Below are 21986 nucleotides of genomic sequence, written 5' to 3'. Positions count from 1 at the left end.
CTGGGATCAGACTGGTTGGGTTAATTTTTTAAAAATTAAATTCCTCTTTAACTTCCTAGATGGAGGTGGTCTCACTATCAACATACCATTTTCTTTCTTTCTTTTTTTTGAGATGGAGTCTCACTCTTTGTTCCAGGCTGGAGTGCAGTGGCTTGATCTCAGCTTACTGCAACCTCTTCCCCCTGGGTTCAAGCAACTCTTCTGCCTCAGCCTCTCGCGTAGCTGGGATTATAAGTGCCTGTCACCGTGTCTGACTAATTTTTGTGTTTTTAGTAGATGGGGTTTCACCATGTTGGCCAGGCTGGTCTTGAACTCCTGACCTCAGGTGATCTACCCGCTTCAGCCTCCCAAAATGCTGGACTTACAGGCTTGAGCTACCGTGCCTGGCCTGGCCTTCAATCTATTATTTCTGGGAGATGGATTTTGGAGGCATTTTGTCTGGGAGATGGATATGAGCCTGGTCTGTGGAGGAACTAAACAGAGCCCAGTGAGTTTCAGGCTCGTGGGAGTACATGTAAATATCAATCAGGCCAAAGGGACCTTTCCAGGTTGACTGCTTGAGCTGGTCAAATGAAGCAGATCATTTACTTTGCCTTCTAAGCTCTGTAGTCACCACCAAAAGAATTAAAAAAGTGTGTGTGTGTAAGGCAGCAAATGTACCTTTTACTCTAGAAACAAAAATATCATTTCTGACCTAACAATAGCCGGATCCCTGTGAATGAAGGGTTTGCATATTTTCCTGTTTTAACGGTCCTAGTATAAACAGCCCAAGCCCAGGCCTGATTGTCAGAAGGTCCTGAGCAGCCCAACCAGAATGCTGGAAATGACTCCTTCAGCCCTGAGGACCTGGATCCGGCTTAGTGCCAGGATTTGGGCTTGTGTTTAACAGTAGCAACGGGGTCAGGAGTTGAGACAGAGGGCAATTGCAGTGATCCCCAAGACCACAGCTAATGCCAGAACAACAGCAATAGCAGCTGCAGGGGCAAAAGCAGCGGTGGCCACCATGTATTGATGATTTATTTGTACAACCCCAGGCTAAGTGTGTCATTATTTATTTGAATACTTACAAAAGCTTGATGTGGTAGGCATTATTATTCCAATTTTCAGAATGAGGTTCAGGGAAGTTTAGCAGCTTTTCTGAGGTCACACAGCATTTAAGGGAAAGACACAGGATTATGTGAAGGCAGATTTGACTCCTAATCATTACAAGACACTGCACACAGTAGCCCAGGTCACAAACATCATTTTGTGTGCCCGTTGGGGATACAGGGCTTTGGTTCTAGAAGTAGGCCAGCACACCTCTTCAGACACATTGCCAGTCCCTGCTTTTTTTCAAGGTGTCCCTTGCACCACCCCTATACTGGTCCCCAGCAGAGGGAGATGGCTGGTAGCAGGGGCTAGAAGGCCCTCTTCTAGGTCAAGGCCATCCCTAATTTCTGGGTCAATTTTTTTGTGTCCTGAGAACGGGACCAAAGTCTCTTTGTTAGGCTAGCAAAGGACTCAACATTGGCTAGGCACAGTGGCTCATGCCTATAATCCCAGCACTTTGGGAGGCCGAGGTGAGTGGATCTCTTGAAGTTAGGAGTTCAAGACCAGCTTGGCCAAGAGAGTGAAACCCTGTCTCTACTAAAAACACAAAAATTAGCTAGGCATAGCGGTGGGTGCCTGTAATCCCAGCTACTCAAGAGGGTGAAGCAGGAGAATCATTTGAACTTAAGAGGCAGAGGCTGCAGTAAGCCGAGATTGCACTGCTGCACTCCAGCCTGGATGACAGAGTGAGACTTCATCTTAAAACAAACAAGAAAAGAACAAAAACAGCAACAACAAATTAAAAAGAAAGACTCAACATTTATTGATCAACTACTGCTTATATATTTACAAATCCAGACTGATCCAGAGAGCTTGGCTTAAGGAGACTTTCCTGGGCCTACAACAGATACTTGGTGCTGGTGTATAACAAAATTATGCTTCATCCAAAGGATGGATTATTAAGCAATAATTGAAAACCATTTTTCAAAGAATAAGGAGAAAAACCCTATGGTGAAAGGTTAAAACAAGCAGTATACAAAACTGCAAATTTTATGTGTATGTGTTAATTATAAAAATTAGACTTATTTTAAATGAAATATATATTTAAAAAGACTGGAAGAATGCCATCAAAATGTTAACCGTGGTTACCTTGTGAGAGGATGGATGGGATTGTTGTAGTGTTGGCGCTTTTTTTTGGGTGCATTTTAATGTTTTATTTTCCCAGTTTTCTTCAGTTTGAATTTGTGAGTGGGGGGGGGGAAGTGAAAATGTGAAAAGTCGTAATACCTAGCACTGGAAATGCATAGATATGATGACTACGCAATTGTTACCCCATCCTGTCTCGAATGGATGCAGCAGGCAAAAGTGTCTCTTCGCCTCACTGTCTGAAGTTCATTTCAAGGGCAAGAATGGAAGCCTCTGGAATCAGTTCCCTCCTGTCCCGGCAGAACCTGAGCGAGGCCTGTGCGGTGCGGGTAGGGAGCCGCCCATTCCGGCCGTCTAGGCGCTATTTGGTTGAAGAGACGAGTGCACTGCAAGAAATAGAGGCAGCCAAGCGCCTGGGCCACCATCAAACGGAGTTGAAAGGGGGAGGGTAGGCTTTTTTGGGCGTCGGTCTGGACCCGTGGGTGCCAATCAATGCTATAGTGCAAAGGGGTCGAGCACAGCCTGGGGCCACCCCCGGAGTCCCCCAGCGTTGCCTGTGGCGGTGCCTGGCTGGCGGCAGATCCCGACGGGCGCCGCACAGCGGCGGGATTACCAGCGCAGAGCTCCGGCTCTCTGTCTTGCGCCTGGGTCCGAGCACCGGAGCCTCGGGTGTCGGCAGGGAGCAGAAGTCTCGGATTGAGAAATACCGGAGGGTCTAGTCAGAGGCTGAAGGTGCGGCAGCCATTCTGGGGACCCAGCAAGAATGGGGTCGCCAGGCTCTGCGCGAGCCCCTCCTGTAGGTGCAGCTCCGGGCCGCCGAGGGAGGCGGCGGTAATGTCGCCCCGTACCAGCAGAGGGCAGCCTCGAGGCCGTGAGCCCGTACGGCGACCTCGCCGAACCACCCGCTCCCTTCCAGCTCCCGGACTCTGCGGGGTGGGGAGCGGCCTTGGAGCCCAGGGCCCAGCGACCTCAGTCTGCCGGAGCCCGGCGCCGAGGCCCGGGGGCACCCCCGAGATGTGGTCAAACTACAGCCCTTAGGCAGCCTCACTCTGAGACGGCAAGGGCTCAGAGGATGGAAGGGGACCAGATGCCTCAGAAGGGGTTAGAAAGAAACAAAACCCAATGCACACGGGGAATTTGTTCTCAAGCCACAGATTCCAAGCGTGCAGAAACCTTTTAAATGATGCTGGTGAGAGCTATGAGAGTCTTCGTGTTCTTGGCGTGGGAAGTCGGAGGCCAGTAGCGGGATGGCTCCTGACCGCACGGGAGACGTGGAGCAAGAGGGACCAGCGATCCGTGCTGTGGACAGAGGGACTGTGGGCCAAGGATCCAGACACACTTAACTGGGGATTCCAGTCCCTACTCTGGCCACTTGGTGTTGAACTGGAGCAACTCACTGCACCGCTCTAGCCTCGGACTAATCACTTCTGTAAAATGGGCATGGAGGGCTCCGGGTCTTGTAGGGGCGCTAGGGATTCGAGACAGCGGGAACTGCCTCACTGCTCCGGCAACCCTGGGTTCCTGGGTTTGCAGCTGGGCTGAAAGGATCCTTTCATCGCACGTTTGCCTGACGTGGCTGCTTTAGAGACCAAGGCCCTACAGGCTTTGTAACCCAGTTGCGCGTGGGCAGCCACGGCCGTGGAACCGCCAGGATTGCCCCAGCAGCTCTCCGGCCAGCTCCCAACTTCCCGCCTTGGGCACCCTCTCCAGAAGACGGCGCTTATCAGCACACAAATTGAGACCCCCACACCCGGGCGCGGTGCGTCTCCCAGGAAACCTGGCGAAGGGCCAAGGACCGCCGGACCTGAGGTCCCCTGAGGCGCTAAACAGATCCATCTATGAGCACATTCAGCAAACACACCCAGGTTCATTTGGCTGGCCTAGATCTCTCTCAGAGTGTGTGCACACGGGCACCCATTAGCGTCTCTTGGCTGGTTTCCTCATCTGTAAACTTCGAAAGCAGAGTATTTCCCGGGATGATTGTGAAAATCATGCCCAAACTGAAAAGGCCTGTGTGAATGCGTGGTTTAATGATGACTTATGAGCAGCTAGCCCCGTACCTGTCTGCAGGAACCAGCAGGATAAATGCTGGAAGGTTCTACAAATGTGTGCACATACACATCACATATGTGTAAAGGTGCACACCTGTCCCTAGACACATACCGAATGCACACACGTATGCATGTACGAGTGGCTGAGGGTGAAGGGGCGAATACAGGGTTCACACAGGACATCATCCTGCAGTCTTGCACGTGCACACTACGCCATCAGGCACAGCTGTCTGTGCCTGGAGACACCGCGTGGCACCGGAGGAGCTGCTCAGCCAACCCATTTCTTCCGAGCTGGGTTGGTGCCACCCGGGGAAGTAGGATCTCGAGTGCTGCTCTGGAGCGCGGAAAAAGTCCGGATCCGGGTCTGCTGGTCAGCGCTTCGGCGCCGCCGGGCTTCTTTATCTCTCATCTGCGGGCCGGGGAGCGGCTCCAGTTTCAGTGGGAACCACGACCCCCAGCCTGCCGGTGGAGGAGGGAGCAGAGAAGGAGGCCACTCCCGGCACAAAAGGGTGCAGGGCCCCACTCCCCAGGTCTGTGGTCCTTTTTTTATCTCCCCAGGTCACACCCCCACTGAAAATAAAGAGGGGTCTCTGACTCACTCAGGTCAGGCAAGGCGTCCCAGGGACCCTCTGCCCTACAAGCAATGGTGAAGGGAGGTGAAGCCAAGGTTTGCCTCGGGCTGGGGGAAAATGCGGCTGCAGGGTCTCTTTGGGCTGTAGCGCTGGCCCGGGGCCCCAGGACGTGTTAAGGTGTGCGTGGGAGGCGGGCAGCGTGGCTACCGAAGAGCCCTCCATCACCGCACCCGAAGGCCGCCGGACTCGTGCCCCTCTCTTCCTTCCAAGGGTTCTGAGCTGCGCAGCCCTCGCATCACCCAGAAGTGTCTTCGGAGAAAATGACCTCAGGCGTGCAAGCCCAAGGCTGCCGCCCGCAAAGGCAATACCCTGTAGGCTGGTTTCCCCGGGGACCTGGGTTTTTAAGGATCACAAACAGTCTCTCGCCTTCTCTGCAGACTCATTCGGCTGACAGGAGGGTGTAGCGCAGAAAATTCGAGGCCGGGCGCTGGAGGAGACGAGAGGTGCAGCTGGAACAGACGATACGCGGGTTCGGATCTGGCTGGCCAACCGAGCCCAGCGGTCGCGAAAGCCAGAGTCGCCACAGAGGTTGAGCACGATTCCATTTCTGGGGATCAGTCTGTCCCTAACTGATCCCTAACGCCTCCGGAGAGTTTAAGCAGGAAAACATAATGCTGGTTGGGAGCAAGGTCCAAGGAATTTAGTGGCAGAAGCCTTTCAGGGGAAAGGCAGATCTGTGCCTCCTTTGAGCCTGGGGGTGGGGACAACCCGTGGCCTTGTAGCCCCTGTTCCGGGGATCCGCTGGGCCCACCAGTTGGAAACCTCCCTATATGGGGTTGAAAGTGGCCAGTGGGACGGCCCCGCCGCCCCTCCCTCGGGATTCCACAGGGCCCTGACCCGGCCTTTATCTCGGCACGGTCAGCAGTCGCGGGGGCTTCAGGAAGGAGGACAAAGGCCCGGTGTCACTGCGGGCGGGGGCTCGGTTTCCTGGCTCTCTGCTCACACTCACAGCCTTTAGCGGTTGTTGGGGGAAGATTTTTAAAAATATGTGTCGAATTTCCTTTTTTTTGCTCTTTTAGAAACAAACAAACAAAAAAGGCAAAAGGCATATTCCCCTTTGCTCTCGTCCGTAGAGATTAAAGTTTCCTGGGATTCTGCCCTTTTTTAAAATTTGACTGCCTAGAAATACTTGCTCTCCCTTGTACATAGAGGAAAATGAGGGGAACGGTTTTTTACAATTCGGTTTGATGCTACTATTGTTACTAAGGACAGCCCGGCAGGCTGAGGTCCCAGTGTGGGTGATCGGAGTCGGCCTCGCGCCGGGGCTCTGCGGCCTCTGCCCCGTGCGCTCAGCACCCCTGGGGGCGATCAGGGCCCCTGAGCATTTGCCCGCCGCCCCATCGTCGAGAGCACCCTGTGCCTAGACTGGCCGACTGACTCTCCCTCGAATTTTGTTTAGACCTAGCAAGGGGGACTCGGCCCGCGCCCCAGGACCTGGGCTTGCAGCGCCGCCAACGGGCCCGCGGACGCGAGGCGCTAGCGACCAGGCCGGGGTCTCTCGGCTGCGGGCAGCTCTCGCTCCCCACCCGCGGGCGGCGCCTCTGTCGCCTGCAGCTCGGCCCAACCCGCTTCCTGCGTTTGCCCCTCAGGTTTCCCGTTTCTCCACAAAGGCCTAGGGGAGCCTCGCCCACAGGCTGACCCTGCAACCTCTGGCCCGGTGGCTACCTTCTGCTTTTCTGAAAAAGAAAAGAAAAGGAAAAAAAAAAAAAAAAAAAATCAACCAGTGGGGAGAGGCGCGTGAGGACTGGAGGCGCCGGCCAGAGAGCCTGTGAGTGGGGCTGCGGCTGGCCCAAAGCCCCTGGGTCGGTGCCGCTTCGCGGGTCAGCATGGCCTTTCTTAGAGAAAACCCCCTAAACACGTGAAGACCGCTTTGGGCGGCTCAGCACCCACCGTCTGTGCCTTCATGGCTTCGGTGTTCGCTGCGACGGCGACCGCGTGAGCCTCACTCTCACGGCCAGGGGTCTAAGGCAGGGTGGATGCAATCGCGTGTGCCCGGCCCCACGAAGGTGCTGGCAGGGGTGCCTGTGGCCGCTGGGTTAGGAAGTCAAGTCCTAGAAAGTTATTACTAAAGGTTCTTTTTTCCCTTCCCTTCTTCCTTCTTTGCTTCCTTTTTTTTTTTTTTTTTTTTTAAATAGGGGAAGGGAATAAAACATTATTGAGCAGCTACTATAAACTGGGCACTTAAAAATTAGAAAATTTAATTATTTGATAATTCCAATACACACACGTATGTATTTCTATTTTATAGAGGAGAACACTGACATTCGAATGGGTATTTTGGCCAAGGTTACACAGTTACTAAAGAGGACAGCAGGCTCCATCCCAGTTCTTCCTGGCTGAACAGGCCCCTGTCTTTGCCCATCCTGCACAGGCCACCTCCCAGAAGTGACAAGATCCCAGAGCAAGCTTTTCACAGCTCAGCACCAAGCCTGTGCAGCAAACGGCCTGCACAGCAGCAGTTTCTGTGGCACAGTCTTCCCACAGCTCACTCTGCGTTTCCTTCTATTGCAGGCTCCCCCTTACCACGCAGCTCCCTCGAGCATCAGTGGCAGCTAGGCTCAGCTGCCAAGTCTCCTTTTAAAATTTCCAAAGCATTTTGTCCCGCAGATAGCCGGATGACCTTTGGTTGGTCTCTTCTCTTCTTAGGACCTGAGATTCCTCAAATGTAATTTTGGGTTCCTAGATCCAAGACACTGTTTTTATGACAGCCTGGAGCCCTCTCTCCAGAAAGTAGAAACTTGCTAAGACTGCTTGGCTTTAAGAATCCTTAATTCCTGGTTGTCTCTAAGCATTGCTCTTAGTCCCATCCCTTTCCCGTCTTTTCCTGTGGGTCCCACAGTCTACTTCAAGAGTAGGGGCTGCCACGTAGTGGTGGCAGAACTGACGGGCAGGGCCCCAGAGTCATCACCGGGTTAGATCTGCAGAATGGGGACACTGCAGGGGTCCTAAGTCTGATCAAGCTGCTTCCTGGCCTTAGACCCCCCAACCCGGAGGCCAGGAATCTGGTCCAGCGGTTCTGTCCATTAAGTCTGGCCCAGGCCTTCATAAAAGGAAGAGTTCAGTTGAGAGCAAACTGTCTTGGGCCAGACCCAGATTCCTGTCCCATCTTCTGCTTGTCCAGCTGCATGAAGTCTGGGAATGGCCCCAATTTCCACCCGCCACCAGGGGGCTCCGTGTAGCCTGACCTCCAGCCTTGACTTTCACGGCTTCCTGGAAACCCTGGCAAAGGCTGGATGCACCTAACCTGGAATGAAAGGTCCAGGGCCTCTTGTTCATCCAAGCCTCAGATGTGGAGCAGCAAACTATTTACTGATGCAAGTGGGAAACAGGCTTGTGTATACCTCTGGAGTGGGGTACAGGACCATCTCCAGAACTCCATAGGTCTCCTTTCCACAGTCCCTTGGTGCATGTACTTGAATGGCAAAGATTTCTCAGGATCCCTCTTGAGAACAGGATACCCCCCAACCTTTCCCTCAACCAACCCACTTACTCTGACTGGGCATCTTTAGTTAGGTGAAGGTGACTGTAAGAATTTCTGTGTAAGTGTGAGGCGGGTGCTCATACGGTCAGCAGTGTGTGAGGATGTTTACACGCAGCACACACATACTCTTCATGCAAGAACAACTCATTACCCAGGACCTTCAGAAACTGGCCGGGTACTTGTATTAAACTCTATTTACATTGTATTTACACACTGACCAACATATATACATACACCCAAATGGTCCAGCCATCTAACTAGACTGTATATGATGAGGCATAATTGCTATATATCAGGAACTCTCTAAATACTTCTACCTTCACTTAGGGAATTGCTTAAATCAGCTTCTATAACAGAAACCCTAAAAAGGAAAGAGGGAGAGAAGAGAAAGGAAATGAAAGATGAAGAAAGCCTGCCATTGAACTAAAGTTTTGGCACTGGGGAAAATGACCAAACTTAAGAGCCTTGGGGAAATCCCAAGGGCTGGAATTAGACAGATTTTTCCTATGGGCATCCATGGGGAAGTGCGGTATGATTTGGTTCCCTTCTCCTATCTCCTGCAATCCCTGTGTAGACCCAGGAAACCCTCACTGAGTCCTTCATTTTGTCTTTCTTACTTGGTGAGGCTGCTAATCCCTTCTGAGCTTTGGTGCCTTTTGCCTTTCAGTTCTCAGGGGAGGAGACAGGTTGGTCCTACATTGCTGGCCCCCACCAACTTCTCTGATTCACTGCAGGTGAGCTGCTACCTGCCCACAAGGGCTTAACCCTGGAGGCTTCCCTCCCCTGCTTTCTCTGTTTGAGACAGCAGCTGGGGGAGTGCTGACAGCCAGCCTCAGAACAGGGAGCCTCTGCCTGATGAATCGGAGGCTCTGTCCATATTCTTTTATTTTTCAGCAAGCCAGGAATACACACCCACAAACGCACACATCACTAATGAGGTATGAATGCCACACACTGTAGTCCCAGTAAGCACTTTCTAAGTATTAGCCATATGGTTATTACAATGCCGAAAATATATGCCCACTCTGTAGGCAAATGACAGACACACACACCTCCCACCCTGTCGCCAGTATACAATTGACACTGTACATACACATTTGCAGCAGATACAGACTACACAATTGTTCATGAGCTACATTTTTCACACTAGATAAAGCACAGACATGCACACGGTGGCTGCTTTCTGTTCTGCAACTCCTCTTAGTCAGCCAGACAGTTGAGTTGGGCACCAAAGGCACCCAGACACCAGGCCTGACTAGCTTCTAGGGCTCCCGGCCCCAGCTGAGCCTCCCTCTCCATCCTGCTCCTGGTGGCTCCTGGTAGGCTCCAGTCCTGGTCTCAGGGTGATGCGCTCTGAAAATCCCTGTGGCTTAGTCTCCTGCCTTGTAGCCTCCCACAGGATGTCTGTTGGCAGGGGGCGGGCAGGGGGCATTCTGAGCAGGAGCCACTTGGGCTCAACTACATGTAACAGGGCTACCACCCTGAGGTTCTTATGGCCTGACCACTGGAGGGCTGAAGTGAAAGGCCTGCAGGCTCATTCCCTTGGTGCCAAATCTCTCCTGGCCCACCAGCCGGCCTGGACCCGCGGCCACACTGCTGACCAGGCCCCGAAATGGACGGGAGCAGTGAGGGACACACAGCTGGGTGCGGGGTCTAGTGCCAGCTGAGCAGCAGCCCGCAAGAATGTTGATCTATCCCATCAGAAGTCGGAAGTCATCTATCCCATCAGAAGACTGAAGGCCGACCACCCCCTAAACCGCCTGGGAGAACCAGACTGCAACCAGGTCAAACGCCTGTGTGCCTGCGTGGAAGCACGGATCTTAATTTGTTATTTGAAGAGCTCAGTAAAGGAAGAGAGAGAAAGAAAAAAGACTAAATTTCTGCAGCTACGAAGTATGTTCAGTCCTTACTGAAACCTCCAAATCGCCTACCCATATCTCAAGGTAAATGAATTCTGACTATTAAAAATAATAAAGCAGTCACTCCTCACATTTGTACAGGGGTTAGCAGCTTGTATAGCATTTCCACAACCAGAATTTTATCTATTAATACTTGGAACAAATTCTTGGCTGTTATAGTTGACTCAAAATCGAAAAGCATGAGAACAATAATAAAAACACAGCCAGCGCATAAACTTAGTACAACTGTGTATGAGGTAGAATACAAACTTGAATGGGTACAAAATAAAACAAGTCCTACCTATAGTAACGCTTTGTGAACGAACCGCGGCAGAAAGTCTTTCTGCTGACGTTAAACAGCTGCAACGGGCCAGTGATGACACCGAAAACAAACAATCCCCAGGAAAACAAAGCCGCAGCGACAGCCACAAACGCCCGCCACCCCGGTTGCTCTCAATGCTTGTTTAGCTCCTTCTGAAAAAGATAAAATGTTGCTGAAAATCTCCCACTCTTAACTAGCTGCTGAACTAAGGCGCGAAGGAAATAAGTAAGTCCGTGTTAAAAGGAAGAACAAAAAATTTATTCGGAAATCGACAAGGCAAAAAACAAAAACAAAAACACGAACAAAACAAAAACACAACAAAAGTGCTCTAGTTTTCTCTAGAAAATTTGGTCCCCCAAATGACAAACTACAGGACAACCAGGGCTATGGTTTTCGGGCCGGGCCGGGCCGGGCCGGCTCGGGGCCACAAGACCGCCTAGGTCGGTCGCTGTCGGGTTTCACATTTCTCCTTCCCAAGGTGGGAGAAGCAGGACATTTGAAAAACAAAAAGCAGGAAGGACGAGCCGTCCCTGCAGCGAGGGCCAGGCAGGCAGTCATCTCCCGGGATCCAGGACTTGCATCGGAAGATCCGGGGACATTTGTTTCTGACTTTTTTTTCTTCAGATAGGGAGCGGGTGAAACTTCCCCCAACTGGTAGACGAAACCGTCTTTTATTGGATATATTCTCCTACCTCTGAACACAGCTTTTTGAAGGCCCGACAGGAACTCTAACACAAATCTTCCAGAAGAGAAGATGAAGAATACTAAAGCTTTTGATTTTCATGTTTGGATTTAGCAAACTCCAAGGCCACAATACTTCCCCGGTTGCCCGGTGAATGTTTTTTTCCTTAAAAAATTTTTTTCTTTTGGATACTCTCTTAAAAAGCCCCACCGATCTTTTAAACAAAACGTTAGCCAGCCGCCGGGGCCCGGAGGTGCCCGAAGCGCCCGGACGGACAACGGAGGTTAAGGCAGCCTCCCTCTGCGCGGGCCCGTGGTGTAAACCAAGCACAGGCCTCAGAGCCGGGCTGCCCCGGCTCCCGCTGGTTCCCAACCCCTGCAACGCCTAGTGGGCCCCGCGGCAAGCAGCTTCTGAACACCTTCAAGAGGGTTCACGGAGCAAACACACAAATTGGTCCGTCCTTTTCTCCCGCGGCGCGGGTCCCGCCGCCAATCCAGTCCGGCGCGTGTAGCCAAAGACTGCACGGCAGTCGGGCGGGGAACGCCGAGCGCTAGCGCACCGACCTGTGAGAGAAGGCCAAGAGGTCTGCGCCGCCGACGCCGAATCGCACCTCGGCCCCGGGCGCTTTCCGCGGTCAATTTGGGCAGGAGACGCTGGGACTCCGGAAACAGAAGAGCCCGCAAAAGCGCGCAGAGAGGCGGCTTCAGGCCGGGGGACTGCAAGGGCATAGAGGTCACGGAGGTGAGCACAGAAGGACAAGCAGAGGGACAAAGAGGGGCGAGAGGAGCTGAGGAGAGCGAAAAAGCAGAGAGGGACCCTGGGCGCTGGCTCCAGAGGCGGTCCCAGAGGGTGCGAGGTCCGGCTGGCGGAGGCGGCTGCGACTAGGGCCGGCGCCGCGCGTTCCTGCCTCCTCGCATCCGTCCGAACTGGCATGCGGTGGCCTCTCAGAGATCTAGGCGCGAATGCAGGGCGCCGGTCTTGCTGTCGTGGTCCCAGTAAGAGCAATGCATCATGGCGAGCTCGGGCTGCCGGGCGCAAGCGAACTGCAGGCCGGGCGCACTGCTGGGCGCGGGCGCCGGGGGCGCGGCGGTGGCTGGGCTGGCGGGGCTGAGCTGGCCCGGGGGCGGCGCGGCGGCCCCGTGGTGCGGTGGGGCCGGCGGCGGTGCGGCGGCCGCGTGCAGATGGTGTGCGTGAGGATGCGGGTGGGGGTGCGGCGGGGGCGGGGGCGCGGCCGGCGGGCCTCCCAGGCCGTTGTACGAGTTCACTACGCCGTGGGGCAGCGCCATGCTCTGCACGCGTGCGTACGGCCCGTACGAGGCGGCCGGGCCAGCCAGCCCCTTGACCACAGCGGCCGCGCCAGGGCTACCAGGGCCGGCGGCTGCAGCCGCCGCCGCCGCAGCCGCTGCGGCCGCCGCCATCTGGCAGGAGGCATAGGGCATGGGTGAGGGAGGCTGCGGCAGCGGCCACGAGTTGTTGAGGAAGCCGGATTGCAGGTACTTGGGGGGCGCCAGGTAGCCGTAGCCGTCGGCACCGGCGCCCGCCACGCCGCAGCCTCCCGCGGCGCCTCCGGCCCCGAAGAGCCCTTTGCCGGGCTGGAAGTGCGCGGGCGGCGGCCGGAAGGGCCGCTTCATGCGGCGGCGGCGGCGGTAGTTGCCCTTCTCGAACATGTCTTCGCAGGCCGGGTCCAGCGTCCAGTAGTTGCCCTTGCGCTCGCCGCCGCCCTCGCGCGGCACCTTGATGAAGCACTCGTTGAGGCTGAGGTTGTGGCGGATGCTATTTTGCCAGCCCTTCTTGTTCTTCTCGTAGAACGGGAACTTGGCGATGATGTACTGGTAGATGCCCGACAGCGTGAGCCTCTTCTCGGCACTCTCGCGGATAGCCATGGCGATGAGCGCCACGTACGAGTACGGGGGCTTCTGCGCCGGGTCTGGCTTCTCTGGGGCTGTCCCGCCGCCACCCCCGCCGCCCTTGCCTGGGCTCGGTGGCGGCGCTTCTGACTCCTTGACTGCGCGGCCGGTCTCCGGGGCCAGCAGGGCCCCCGCGGCGTCCTCGGGCTCAGGGTAGCTGGCCATCATGACAAAGCCGGCGCGCCGCGGCCGGGCCGCCTCTGCTCTCCGCTCCAGGCGCTGGCGCGGCAGAGTTGGGGCGCACGAGTCTGCTTGCGGCCGAGTCTCAAACTTCTGGAGATTGCGGATGCCGCCCGCGCTCGCTCGCTGGAGGCCTCTCGCTGCTCTCCCCTCTCCTTCCCCTTCCCCTAGGGAGCGGCTGGCCGGAGTGGAGCTCAGCTTCTGGCCATGGGGAGTCCGCCCAACAGAGAGGGGCTCCGGCCTCGCCGCCCCTCCCCGCCCAGGCCAGTCCCCGCCTCGGTGGGTTTTCTTTTCTGCGCTCTTCCCCTCCCCCCGCCCCCCGGTTTCCCGAAGCACGACCCGTGTCTCTGGCGGAGCAGCCTCCTGGAGTCCCTAGTGCGCCAGGAGCCTCGCTCTGTTCTGATTCGTATGGGCTCCACCAAGTTCCGCTTGCGTCAGGCGCCTTCGCCCCTATAGCGGGGCGGCCAGCCGCGCACGGGCGAGTTCATCTCCAAGTCACTTTTTGTAAACGCCCCGCACAGCCTGGACCGGCCTGCCCCCGCCCGGCGAGCCTCGGGGGCCCAGCCGACAGCCTGGCTCAGGCTCTCATGAGCCCTTGAAATCTGTCGGTGCTCGCTCTGCGGACTGGGCCGTGAGATGAGGATGACCCCGGGGGGTTCCGCCCGCACCCGACCAGAGCCCAGGAAGCTCGGGCCCCAGCGAGGAGAGGCGCTCCAAGCCTCCTCGCGACTTTCAGGTGAAAGAAAACGACTCTTTTGCTTTGCTGTTTGCCGCTGTCTTGAAGCTGAACTTCTAGCTCGGGGCTGGGGAGGGACGAGACACCTAGGAGGCCGGACCCGGCAGGATGGGAGAGCTGCGCTGAGATTTTGGGAAAGTCAGCCCAAAAACCCATGTGACTGTACGAAGAAACCTCGGCCTGGCCGGTCCCTCTCGGAGGCTGGAATAGGGCTGAGGAGAGGATCTCTGGGAAGAGTCGCCTAGGGGCGCTGTCTGAATCGCCTCTACCTCTTCCTGCGTTGCCAGTGGATCTAGGAACCAGGCTTCTCCTTGGAATCTGAATACTACTACGGGGTTGGGGTGAAGGCTGGATGTGTGCTTTAACAACATCAAGTGGATGCCCCTCAGCTATTGCGCTAACGCAGGCGGGGATGTGGCCCGGGACTTCGAGGGACTGTGTATGTGTGTGCACAGGGGTCACATGTGGAAGTCATGGAGAGGAGCTGTCCTTGAGATGGATGAGATACCAGGTGCATGTGTGCTGCTTAAAAACACAGGTATGCACATGTACAAGGTGTGCGATTGGCATTTACAAGGTAAAACACACCTACACTGATAGATATGTAGTATGTGCACCAAGTATTAAAGTAGCTGGTGGATAGAGCATCTTCTCTCTCTTTTTCTCTTTTCTTCTTCCTTCCCAGCTTTCTTTCTTTCACAATTCGTCAATGCCTCTTTCCCTCCTAGTGTATGTATTTTGTCACCGGCTGGGAAGAAAAACATCAGACTGAGGAAGGTACTTGTTCAAATCTCTCTCCTGATGAGACGTTTGTTCTGATCTCTCTCCAGAGGATCAGGAGTAAGTTGTCACCTACCTTAAGTAGAATTCTGATTGGAATCCAGTTATGTCAGCATGTACAGAGATTGTTTCAGGGAAAATCAGATGTGCCTTTTAACAGTGTGCTCCTTAATAGCGCCTTTTAACTTGACCTTAACAAAAAGTCTGCAGTCATAAAGTATGAGAGAGATGGCCAGTGTTTTGAATCCCAAGCTCCAGACTCCTTGGTGCTGAGGAGGGGAGCAAGACTGCCTTATGGAGAAAGGCGGACTGAATGGATGTCATGTAGGTGTGTGTTAGTGATTGGCATGTCTGGAGTGGCTGGCTCAATGCCAGTCCCTGCCTCTTCCTCCCAAGCTGCTTAGTCTCTGAGGGTTTTCCGGAAGCCCAAGGAGCCTTCAGTGGCCTGTGGCTCCAGCATCCACAGGCCATCTTTAAGTGTTGTCTGCTGCTCACTCAGGCCTCCGATCTGCATTCTGAGATGGAAGGGAGGGAGGACAAGGGTGGTGAGGCTCTTTGGAATTCAGCATCTTGAAGATGACACCAGAGAGGTCAGCAGGGCAGCCCTTGCCTGGTCACAAGAGTGAGAGGGAGCAAGGCTATCCCCAAAGTAGTTATTATTATTATTATTATTATTATTATTTTATATGGGCATTCTCCCACTGCACCCAACAGACTTGGGGGAAGCAGCAGTTCCGTAGAATCCCTGTGCTGCTTTCTGAACTGGAGTGCAGATGTTTTTCTTCTTCCTTACCCCCATCTGTGCCCAGGCCTTGGGTGGGAGTGGTGAGTCAGGTTTGGGGCTGCTGCAGATTGGCCTCAGTGCCTATCCTCCCCCAAGCCAGGGCCTGGACAGGGGGAAAAACAGCTGGGTCTGGCCCCATCCTGGTGGGGGCTGCTCTCTTCTCTTCTCTCTCTCTCTCTTTTTTTTTTTTTCTGACCACCCAGGCTGGCTCTCTGCCTCTCTCGCTCTTTCTTCTCCTCGCAGGCATTTCCGCTGCTCAGCCCTGCAGCAGCCAGGTGTAACAGCATTGTTGTGTGTGTCATCACTTCCCTGAATTCGACACTCGGCTCTCTTTTCAGCCTTTAAGGAGCCCCTGCGTGTGTGTGTGTGTGTGTGTGTGTGTGTGTGTGTGTGTTTGTGTATGTATGTATGTAGGAGTTGGGGCAAAGGAAGGAGTTCCTCTAAAGGATTTTCGGAGTAGAAAGGAGTTCTGTTTCGATAATATTAATTTCTGACTGTCCCTTAGAGGAACAGAACCCCCAGCCACGGTGAAGAGGAGGATGCCTGATGCGTGTACCCTGGGACGGGCTGGAATCAGTCTCCCCAAGATGTGCCTTCACATGGCTGTCGGGCAATTCGAAGGCTCAGAAAACAGGCCAGAAAATGCGGGCGGGAAACCTGGCAGGATGATTACTTTCAGGTCCGCTCCAGGTCTCTGCGGAAAAGCCAGGGGCTTCGGGCTGGAGGTAGAGAAGCCTAGGGAGAGAGTAGAATCTTCTCCATGCCCGCGCAGCCAGAGGTCGGTGGAGCAGGCGTTCCAGGAAGCGGTGCGTCGCGCCTTGATTTACTTCTCAACCGTCTGAGGCAGGCTGGTTGCTGGCAAGGTCGGGATCCTCTCTGAACAGGGCATATTTTGCCTAGATTTTGTGGACGCCAGGGCCAGTTCCTTTTCTCCCGGCGGCACTGGCGCGACGCAGGGCCCCAGCTTAGTAACCTTCGGGCAGCGCTCACCTCCAAAGGCCAGGGTGGTGGGCTGGGCAGAGCTCACTGCCTCTTTGCCCCAGTTTTTCAGGGTCCGTCAGCTATAATTCGGGAGCCACCGGCGCCTCCTGACCATGGTCTCACCGGAGCGCCGCTTGTGGATACGGTTCCAGGGACCCGCCGACTGAGCACAGTCTCAGCTCCCGCGCCTCCTTGCAGCCTGGCCCCGCACCTCGGAGGCCCCGACAGCCCGCACGAGCGATCTACTCGGCGCTGATGGAGACGCTTTTCTCTCCAGGGCCGGGAATTCTGCAACAGCAGCAGAAGCGGCAGCGCCTCGGGATCTCGGCGGCCCAGCCATGCTGGGGGAGCATTGCGGCTGCTCCGAGGCAGGCAGCGCTTCCCTAGAACCGCTCAGCTTGCCCCGCGCCGCCGCTGGCTGCCTGAACCAGGTTCCGCGGTCCCCTTTCCTAGTGGGACACCGAAACACCCGCCGGCTTCCTACTCCTGAGCGGGAGAGAAGAATAGAGCCTGCGGCAACCCTCTCCTTGCAGGGATGGCCTCTGCGGTGCTTGGACAGCAAAGGGAAGCTTCACTGTGCCTGTTATTACATCCCCATACACTCCACGCCTCAACAACTGTCAGCATTCGCTCCCTTCCGGCCTCTCACACGGCCCTTTGTACCCACACCTCAGGGACTGTGTCCCTTCACTCAGCTCGAGTTACTCCATCCACTTCTGCCTACCTCCCTCTCAGTCAACTCCAAATCCCCTCTAGTTTTCCTCTCCCTGCCCCCCACCCCAAACTTCTCTCCCAGTCACCAGCTACACATACGAATTCAGACCCTGCACATGTTGGTGGAAAACATGTCAAGCCAATGCCCAGATCCTAAGCCTTTTCACACACTGCTCACCCTTCCATCTCATGACACAGAAGGACCTCTGGGCTCCATGTTTACAAGCCTGACTCCCAGAAGCCTGTTGATTCTCTGATGTCCTTGGGCTGTGGTTGGGATGACTGGGCTGCCACCTAGGTGTTTCCATGATGGGATTGCCTCACAGACTGCAGAGAAGCTCAGGTACACAGCACATTTCAGATGCACTGTAACATGCAGAGGCCACTCACATAGGCTTCATCTCTGTCTGGCAGCTCTGCTGAGCTTGCTGCTCAGACCAGCAGGCTGTAGCAGCACACACCCACACAGCACCAAGTCTGAAACCAGTGGGTATTAGTCTGAGAGAGTAGGGGAGTGGAGAGAGAGAGATACTGAGAAAGAGGAAAGAGAATCGACTTCCTACTCTGGGGAAGAACTGACACATGAGAACTGTTTTCTGTTGGTTAAGTGTCTCGTTGAGCTCCCCTCTTTCTCCCCCAGAAGGGCTGAGAGGCAGCAGACCAGAGCTCTTCAGCCCTTTTTACCTTGCTGATGTTGGGCTATGAGTCCACTAGCATCATTTTGTCCCTGGGAGTATGTGCCACACCTTTGATCAGGCAGAATGCAGGGCAGTTTTAGGCCTTTCTCATGGTGGAGGCTAACTTGGAGAAAGGCAGAAGGGGCTGGGTCCTGGGCCATATGAGGCCCTCCTCCCTCCAAAGACCCCTGGGATGCTCTCAGAGGCAGATTCTAGGGTGGCGGGGCTGTGACAAGCTTCCTTTGATATCCCTCATGACATTCATGGCCCAAAGCCATTTTGTTCAGCTTTGAACAGTGAGTGCCTTGCCAGAAGGCCCCAGACTTGCTTGGGAGCATGATGTGCTCTTAAGAGTTGCTTTGTTGCCTTTCTCCACAGCCAGACTGTAAGCCTTGATGGGCAGAGATTCTGCCCTCTGCTTCTCACTCAGTGCTTCTCACCAGGATGGGCTTAATGCCTTCTAATAGAATTAGAAAATGGCTCTACTTGACAGAATTGGAAAATGCCACTTTCCTTATAATGAAGTTAGAATTTCCAAGGAAGGGATTGTAGCCAAGGAAGAGCGGTTTGACCATTGAAAGGCAGCTCAGGATCTGAGAGTTCCCTGCCATTTGGGGCTACATGCTCATTATAGCTGCATGACTGTGGTGTTGGTTAGGCAAGGACATGAACAGAGACTAGAGAGGTGTCCTTGTCCTTGCCATGGTTAGGCAATGACAATGACACCTCCCTAGTCTCTGAACATGGTTAGGACCTGTCTGAAACATTCAAACTAGACTTTACTGGAAACAGAGAGGTCTCTGTGTTCAGGGCAGCTGGCTTGCAAGGTAAGGCCTGTAGTCTGCACCCCCATGCTAACCTATGAGGGGATGCCAGAGAGAGCCCTCCCCCCCTTGGTCCCCATTCCTGGCTCAGTTTTCTCCCACAAAGCCTAAAGAGGATAGGCAACTGCCATGCAGGGAGGCACTTTTAGATACCTAGCTGGCACAAAGTCCAGAGGAAGGGAGGGAGAAGTGTTGAAGTCTGTATTACTATTCTACCTTAGGGGATTTTCCTCATGCCAAGATAGGGTGTGTGTGTGTGTGTGTGTGTGTGTGTGTGTGTGTGTGCAGTGTAACTTTATTAAACACATTTTATTTTATTTTTTGAGACAGGGTCTCACTCTGTTGCCCAAGCTGGAGGTATTGGTACAATCTTGGCTTACTTGCAACCTTCACCTCCCAGGCTCAAGTGATCCTCCCACCTCAGCTTCCCAAGTAGCTGGAACTACAAGTGTGAGCCACCACACTCAGCTACTTTTTTTTTTTTTTTTTTGGCATTTTTGGTAGAGACAGGGTTTCGCCATGTGGGCCAGACTGGTCTTGAATTCCTGAGCTCAGGGCGATCTGTCTGCTTCAACCTCTCAAAGTATTGGGATTACAGGCGTGAGCCACCATGCCTGGTCAATTTTTTAGTTTTTATCTCAATAGTTTTGGGGGAACAGGTGGTTTTTGGTTATAGGGATAAGTTCTTTAGCGGTAATTTCTGAGATTTTGGTGCACTTGTCAGCTGAGCATTCTACATGGTACCCAGTGTGTAATCTTTTATCCTTCACCTCCCTCCTTCCCTTCCCACTGAGTCCCCATTATATCATTCTTATTTTTTTTCTTTTTGAGACAGAGTCTTGCTCTGTTGCCCAGGCTGGAGTGCAGTGGCATGACCTTGGCGCACTGCAGCCTCCAGGGTTCAGGTGATTCTCCTGCCTCAGCCTCCTGAGACAGGGTCTACAGGCATGCACCACCATGCCCAGTCAATTTTTTTTTTTTGGAGACAGAATCTTGCTCTTGATGCCCAGGCATCAAGATTCAGGGGAGCTGGCTTACAAGGTAAGGACCTCTAGCCCTATGATCTCGGCTCACTGTAACTTCCACCTCTCGGATTCAAGAGATTGTCCTGGCTCAGCCTCCTTAGTAGCTGGGATTACAGGTGCCTACCACCAAGCCCGGCTAATTTTGGTATTTTTAGTAGAGACAGGGTTTCATCATGTTGGCAGGGATGCTCTCAAACTCCTGACCTCAAGTATCTGCCTGCCTTGGCCTCCCAAAGTGCTGGGAATACAGGTGTGAGCCACCATGTCCGGCATGTCCATCCAATTTTTGTATTTTTAGTAGAGATGGGGTTTCACTATGTTGATGAGGCTGGTCTTGAACTCCTGACCTCAAGTGATCTGCCCGTCTTGGCCTCTAAAAGTGTTAGGATTCCAGGTGTGAGCCACTGCACCCGATCCATTATATCATTCTTATGCCTTTGTGTCTTCATAACTTAGCTCCCACTTATAAGTGAGAATATAGGGTATTTGGTTTTCCATACCTGAGTTACTTCACTTAGAATAATGGTCTCCAGCTCCATCTAGGTTGCTGTGAATGCCATGATTTTATTCCTTTTTATGGCTGAGTAGTATTCCGTGGTGTATATATATTGCATTTTCTTTATCCACTTATTGGTTGGTGGGCATTTAGGCTGGTTCCAGATTTTTGTATGCAGTATAACTTACAGATGGTAAACAATATACAGCTTGATGTATTTTGACATATAATGCAGTGTGTAGCCACCACCTGGATCAAGATATGAAACATTTCCAGCACCTCATAAGGTTCCTTCATATGTCTTTCCAATCAACACTGCTTCAAAAGGAAACCCATATTTGGATTTCTATCACCATAAATTACCTTTGCCTGCCTTGAGCCTCATGTAAATGGAATGTCTTAGCATGTATGCATTTATGTGTAGTTTTTTTCTGCATAACATCTTCTTAATACTCACTGGTCTTGTTGCATGTGTCAGACAATCATTTCTTTTTATTGCTGTGTAATATTCTAGTATTTGCTTATCCACCCATGTGTTGAGGGACATTTGTTTCCAGTTTTCAGATATCATAAATAAAGCTGCTGTCCACACTGTTGTATATGTCTTTTTGTGAAGGGCATTTTACTACTCTTGAGTGAATTGTAGGAGTAGGCATATATTTAGTTTCAATAGATACTGCCGAACAGTTTTCAAAGGGATAAAACCAAATACAGTGATATACAGATAGACAGACGTACTTTAACAGGGCCTTTTCCTTATAGCTATCATTCTCTAAAAACCACAATTTACCTGCACTTATTATTACTGTTATTATAAAGGGAAAAAACAGATTTTTCTTTTGTTTGTTTTTTTGTTGCACAAGGTCTCACGCTGTCACCCAGGCTGGAGTGCAATGGCGTGATCATGGCTCACTGCAGCTTCAACCTCCTGGGCTTGAGCAACCCTCCTGTCTCAGCCTCCTGAGTAACTGGGACTACAGATGCTCGCCACACCCAGCTAATTTATGTATTTTTCTTAGGGATGGGGTTTCGCTGTGTTGCCCAGGCTGGTCTCAAACTCCTGGACCCAGATAGTCCTCTCATCTCGGCGTCCCAAAATGCTGGGATTACAGGCGTGCCACTACAACTGGCCAAAAATATAGCTATCCTTTATTAAGCTCTTATTTTGTGCCAGAAACATTACATACATTATCTCATTTCATTTTTATTGGAAACTTAAGGGATTAATACTGTTCCCATATTACACTTGAGGAACCTGAGGCTCTGAGAGGGTGAGTAACTTGCCAAAGGCCCCCAGCTGATAAGTGACCACTTGACTGTGGGCTCTGAATTTCACTTCCGTACATATGCTTCTGTTTGTTCCTGCTAGGTCAGGAAGTTTTTCCTTCCATCTGACCAAATCTAGCTGCAGGTTAAGAGACTCATTTCCTATCCACCTGTGGTCCTCTCTGCATACCTTCTCATGCCTAGACTCGAGATCTGTGTACACACACATATGCACGCAGTTTCCCTCCCACAGCCATGCACACTCACTGTGAAGAAGAAGGGGATGGGGCCAATTTGGTGAAGATTTAAGAGCTTGCCAAGTCCTGGGCTCAGCAACCTAATGGGGTCCCTCTCAGAGAATTTGCAGAAGATTGG

At 53.1% G+C, this 21986-nt stretch overlaps 3 protein-coding genes and 1 long non-coding RNA gene across 4 annotated transcripts; 2 read left to right on the top strand and 2 right to left on the bottom strand.

Annotated features, from left to right (window-relative positions):
• Positions 1–1830: 1830 nt before the first annotated feature.
• Positions 1831–10591, bottom strand: LOC104650014 (uncharacterized). The gene is made up of 3 exons (XR_743755.2): positions 10539–10591; positions 8957–9191; positions 1831–5107 (listed from the first exon to the last, which is right to left on the bottom strand). It is a non-coding gene; the product is annotated as an uncharacterized LOC104650014 (long non-coding RNA).
• A 1594-nt stretch (positions 10592–12185) lies between these two features.
• FOXL2 (forkhead box L2) lies at positions 12186–13729 on the bottom strand. Its single transcript, XM_010330431.3, has one exon. It carries the CDS (start codon positions 13314–13316, stop codon positions 12186–12188), a length of 1131 nt encoding a protein of 376 aa, XP_010328733.2. The 5' UTR covers positions 13317–13729.
• A 104-nt stretch (positions 13730–13833) lies between these two features.
• Positions 13834–18231, top strand: LOC101030921 (FOXL2 neighbor protein). The gene is given in 5 exon segments (XM_003942608.3): positions 13834–14064; positions 16142–16236; positions 16238–16262; positions 16887–16913; positions 16916–18231. Coding segments are annotated over 5 exon segments (912 nt in total). The 5' UTR covers positions 13834–13964; the 3' UTR covers positions 17581–18231.
• On the top strand, positions 16256–16979 carry FOXL2NB (FOXL2 neighbor). Its single transcript, XM_074405374.1, is given in 2 exon segments — positions 16256–16588; positions 16591–16979. Coding segments are annotated over 2 exon segments (570 nt in total). The 5' UTR covers positions 16256–16293; the 3' UTR covers positions 16866–16979.
• Positions 18232–21986: the final 3755 nt, after the last annotated feature.

The sequence above is a fragment of the Saimiri boliviensis genome, chromosome 9 (assembly GCF_048565385.1).
Source record: "Saimiri boliviensis isolate mSaiBol1 chromosome 9, mSaiBol1.pri, whole genome shotgun sequence".
Lineage (NCBI taxonomy): Eukaryota > Metazoa > Chordata > Mammalia > Primates > Cebidae > Saimiri > Saimiri boliviensis.
This window is presented reverse-complemented; position numbering and strand designations above follow the sequence as displayed.

Bases quoted from the DNA above. Each gene is read 5' to 3' on its own strand.
- FOXL2 (XM_010330431.3), bottom strand. From the start codon at position 13,316: ATGATGGCCAGCTACCCTGAGCCCGAGGACGCCGCGGGGGCCCTGCTG.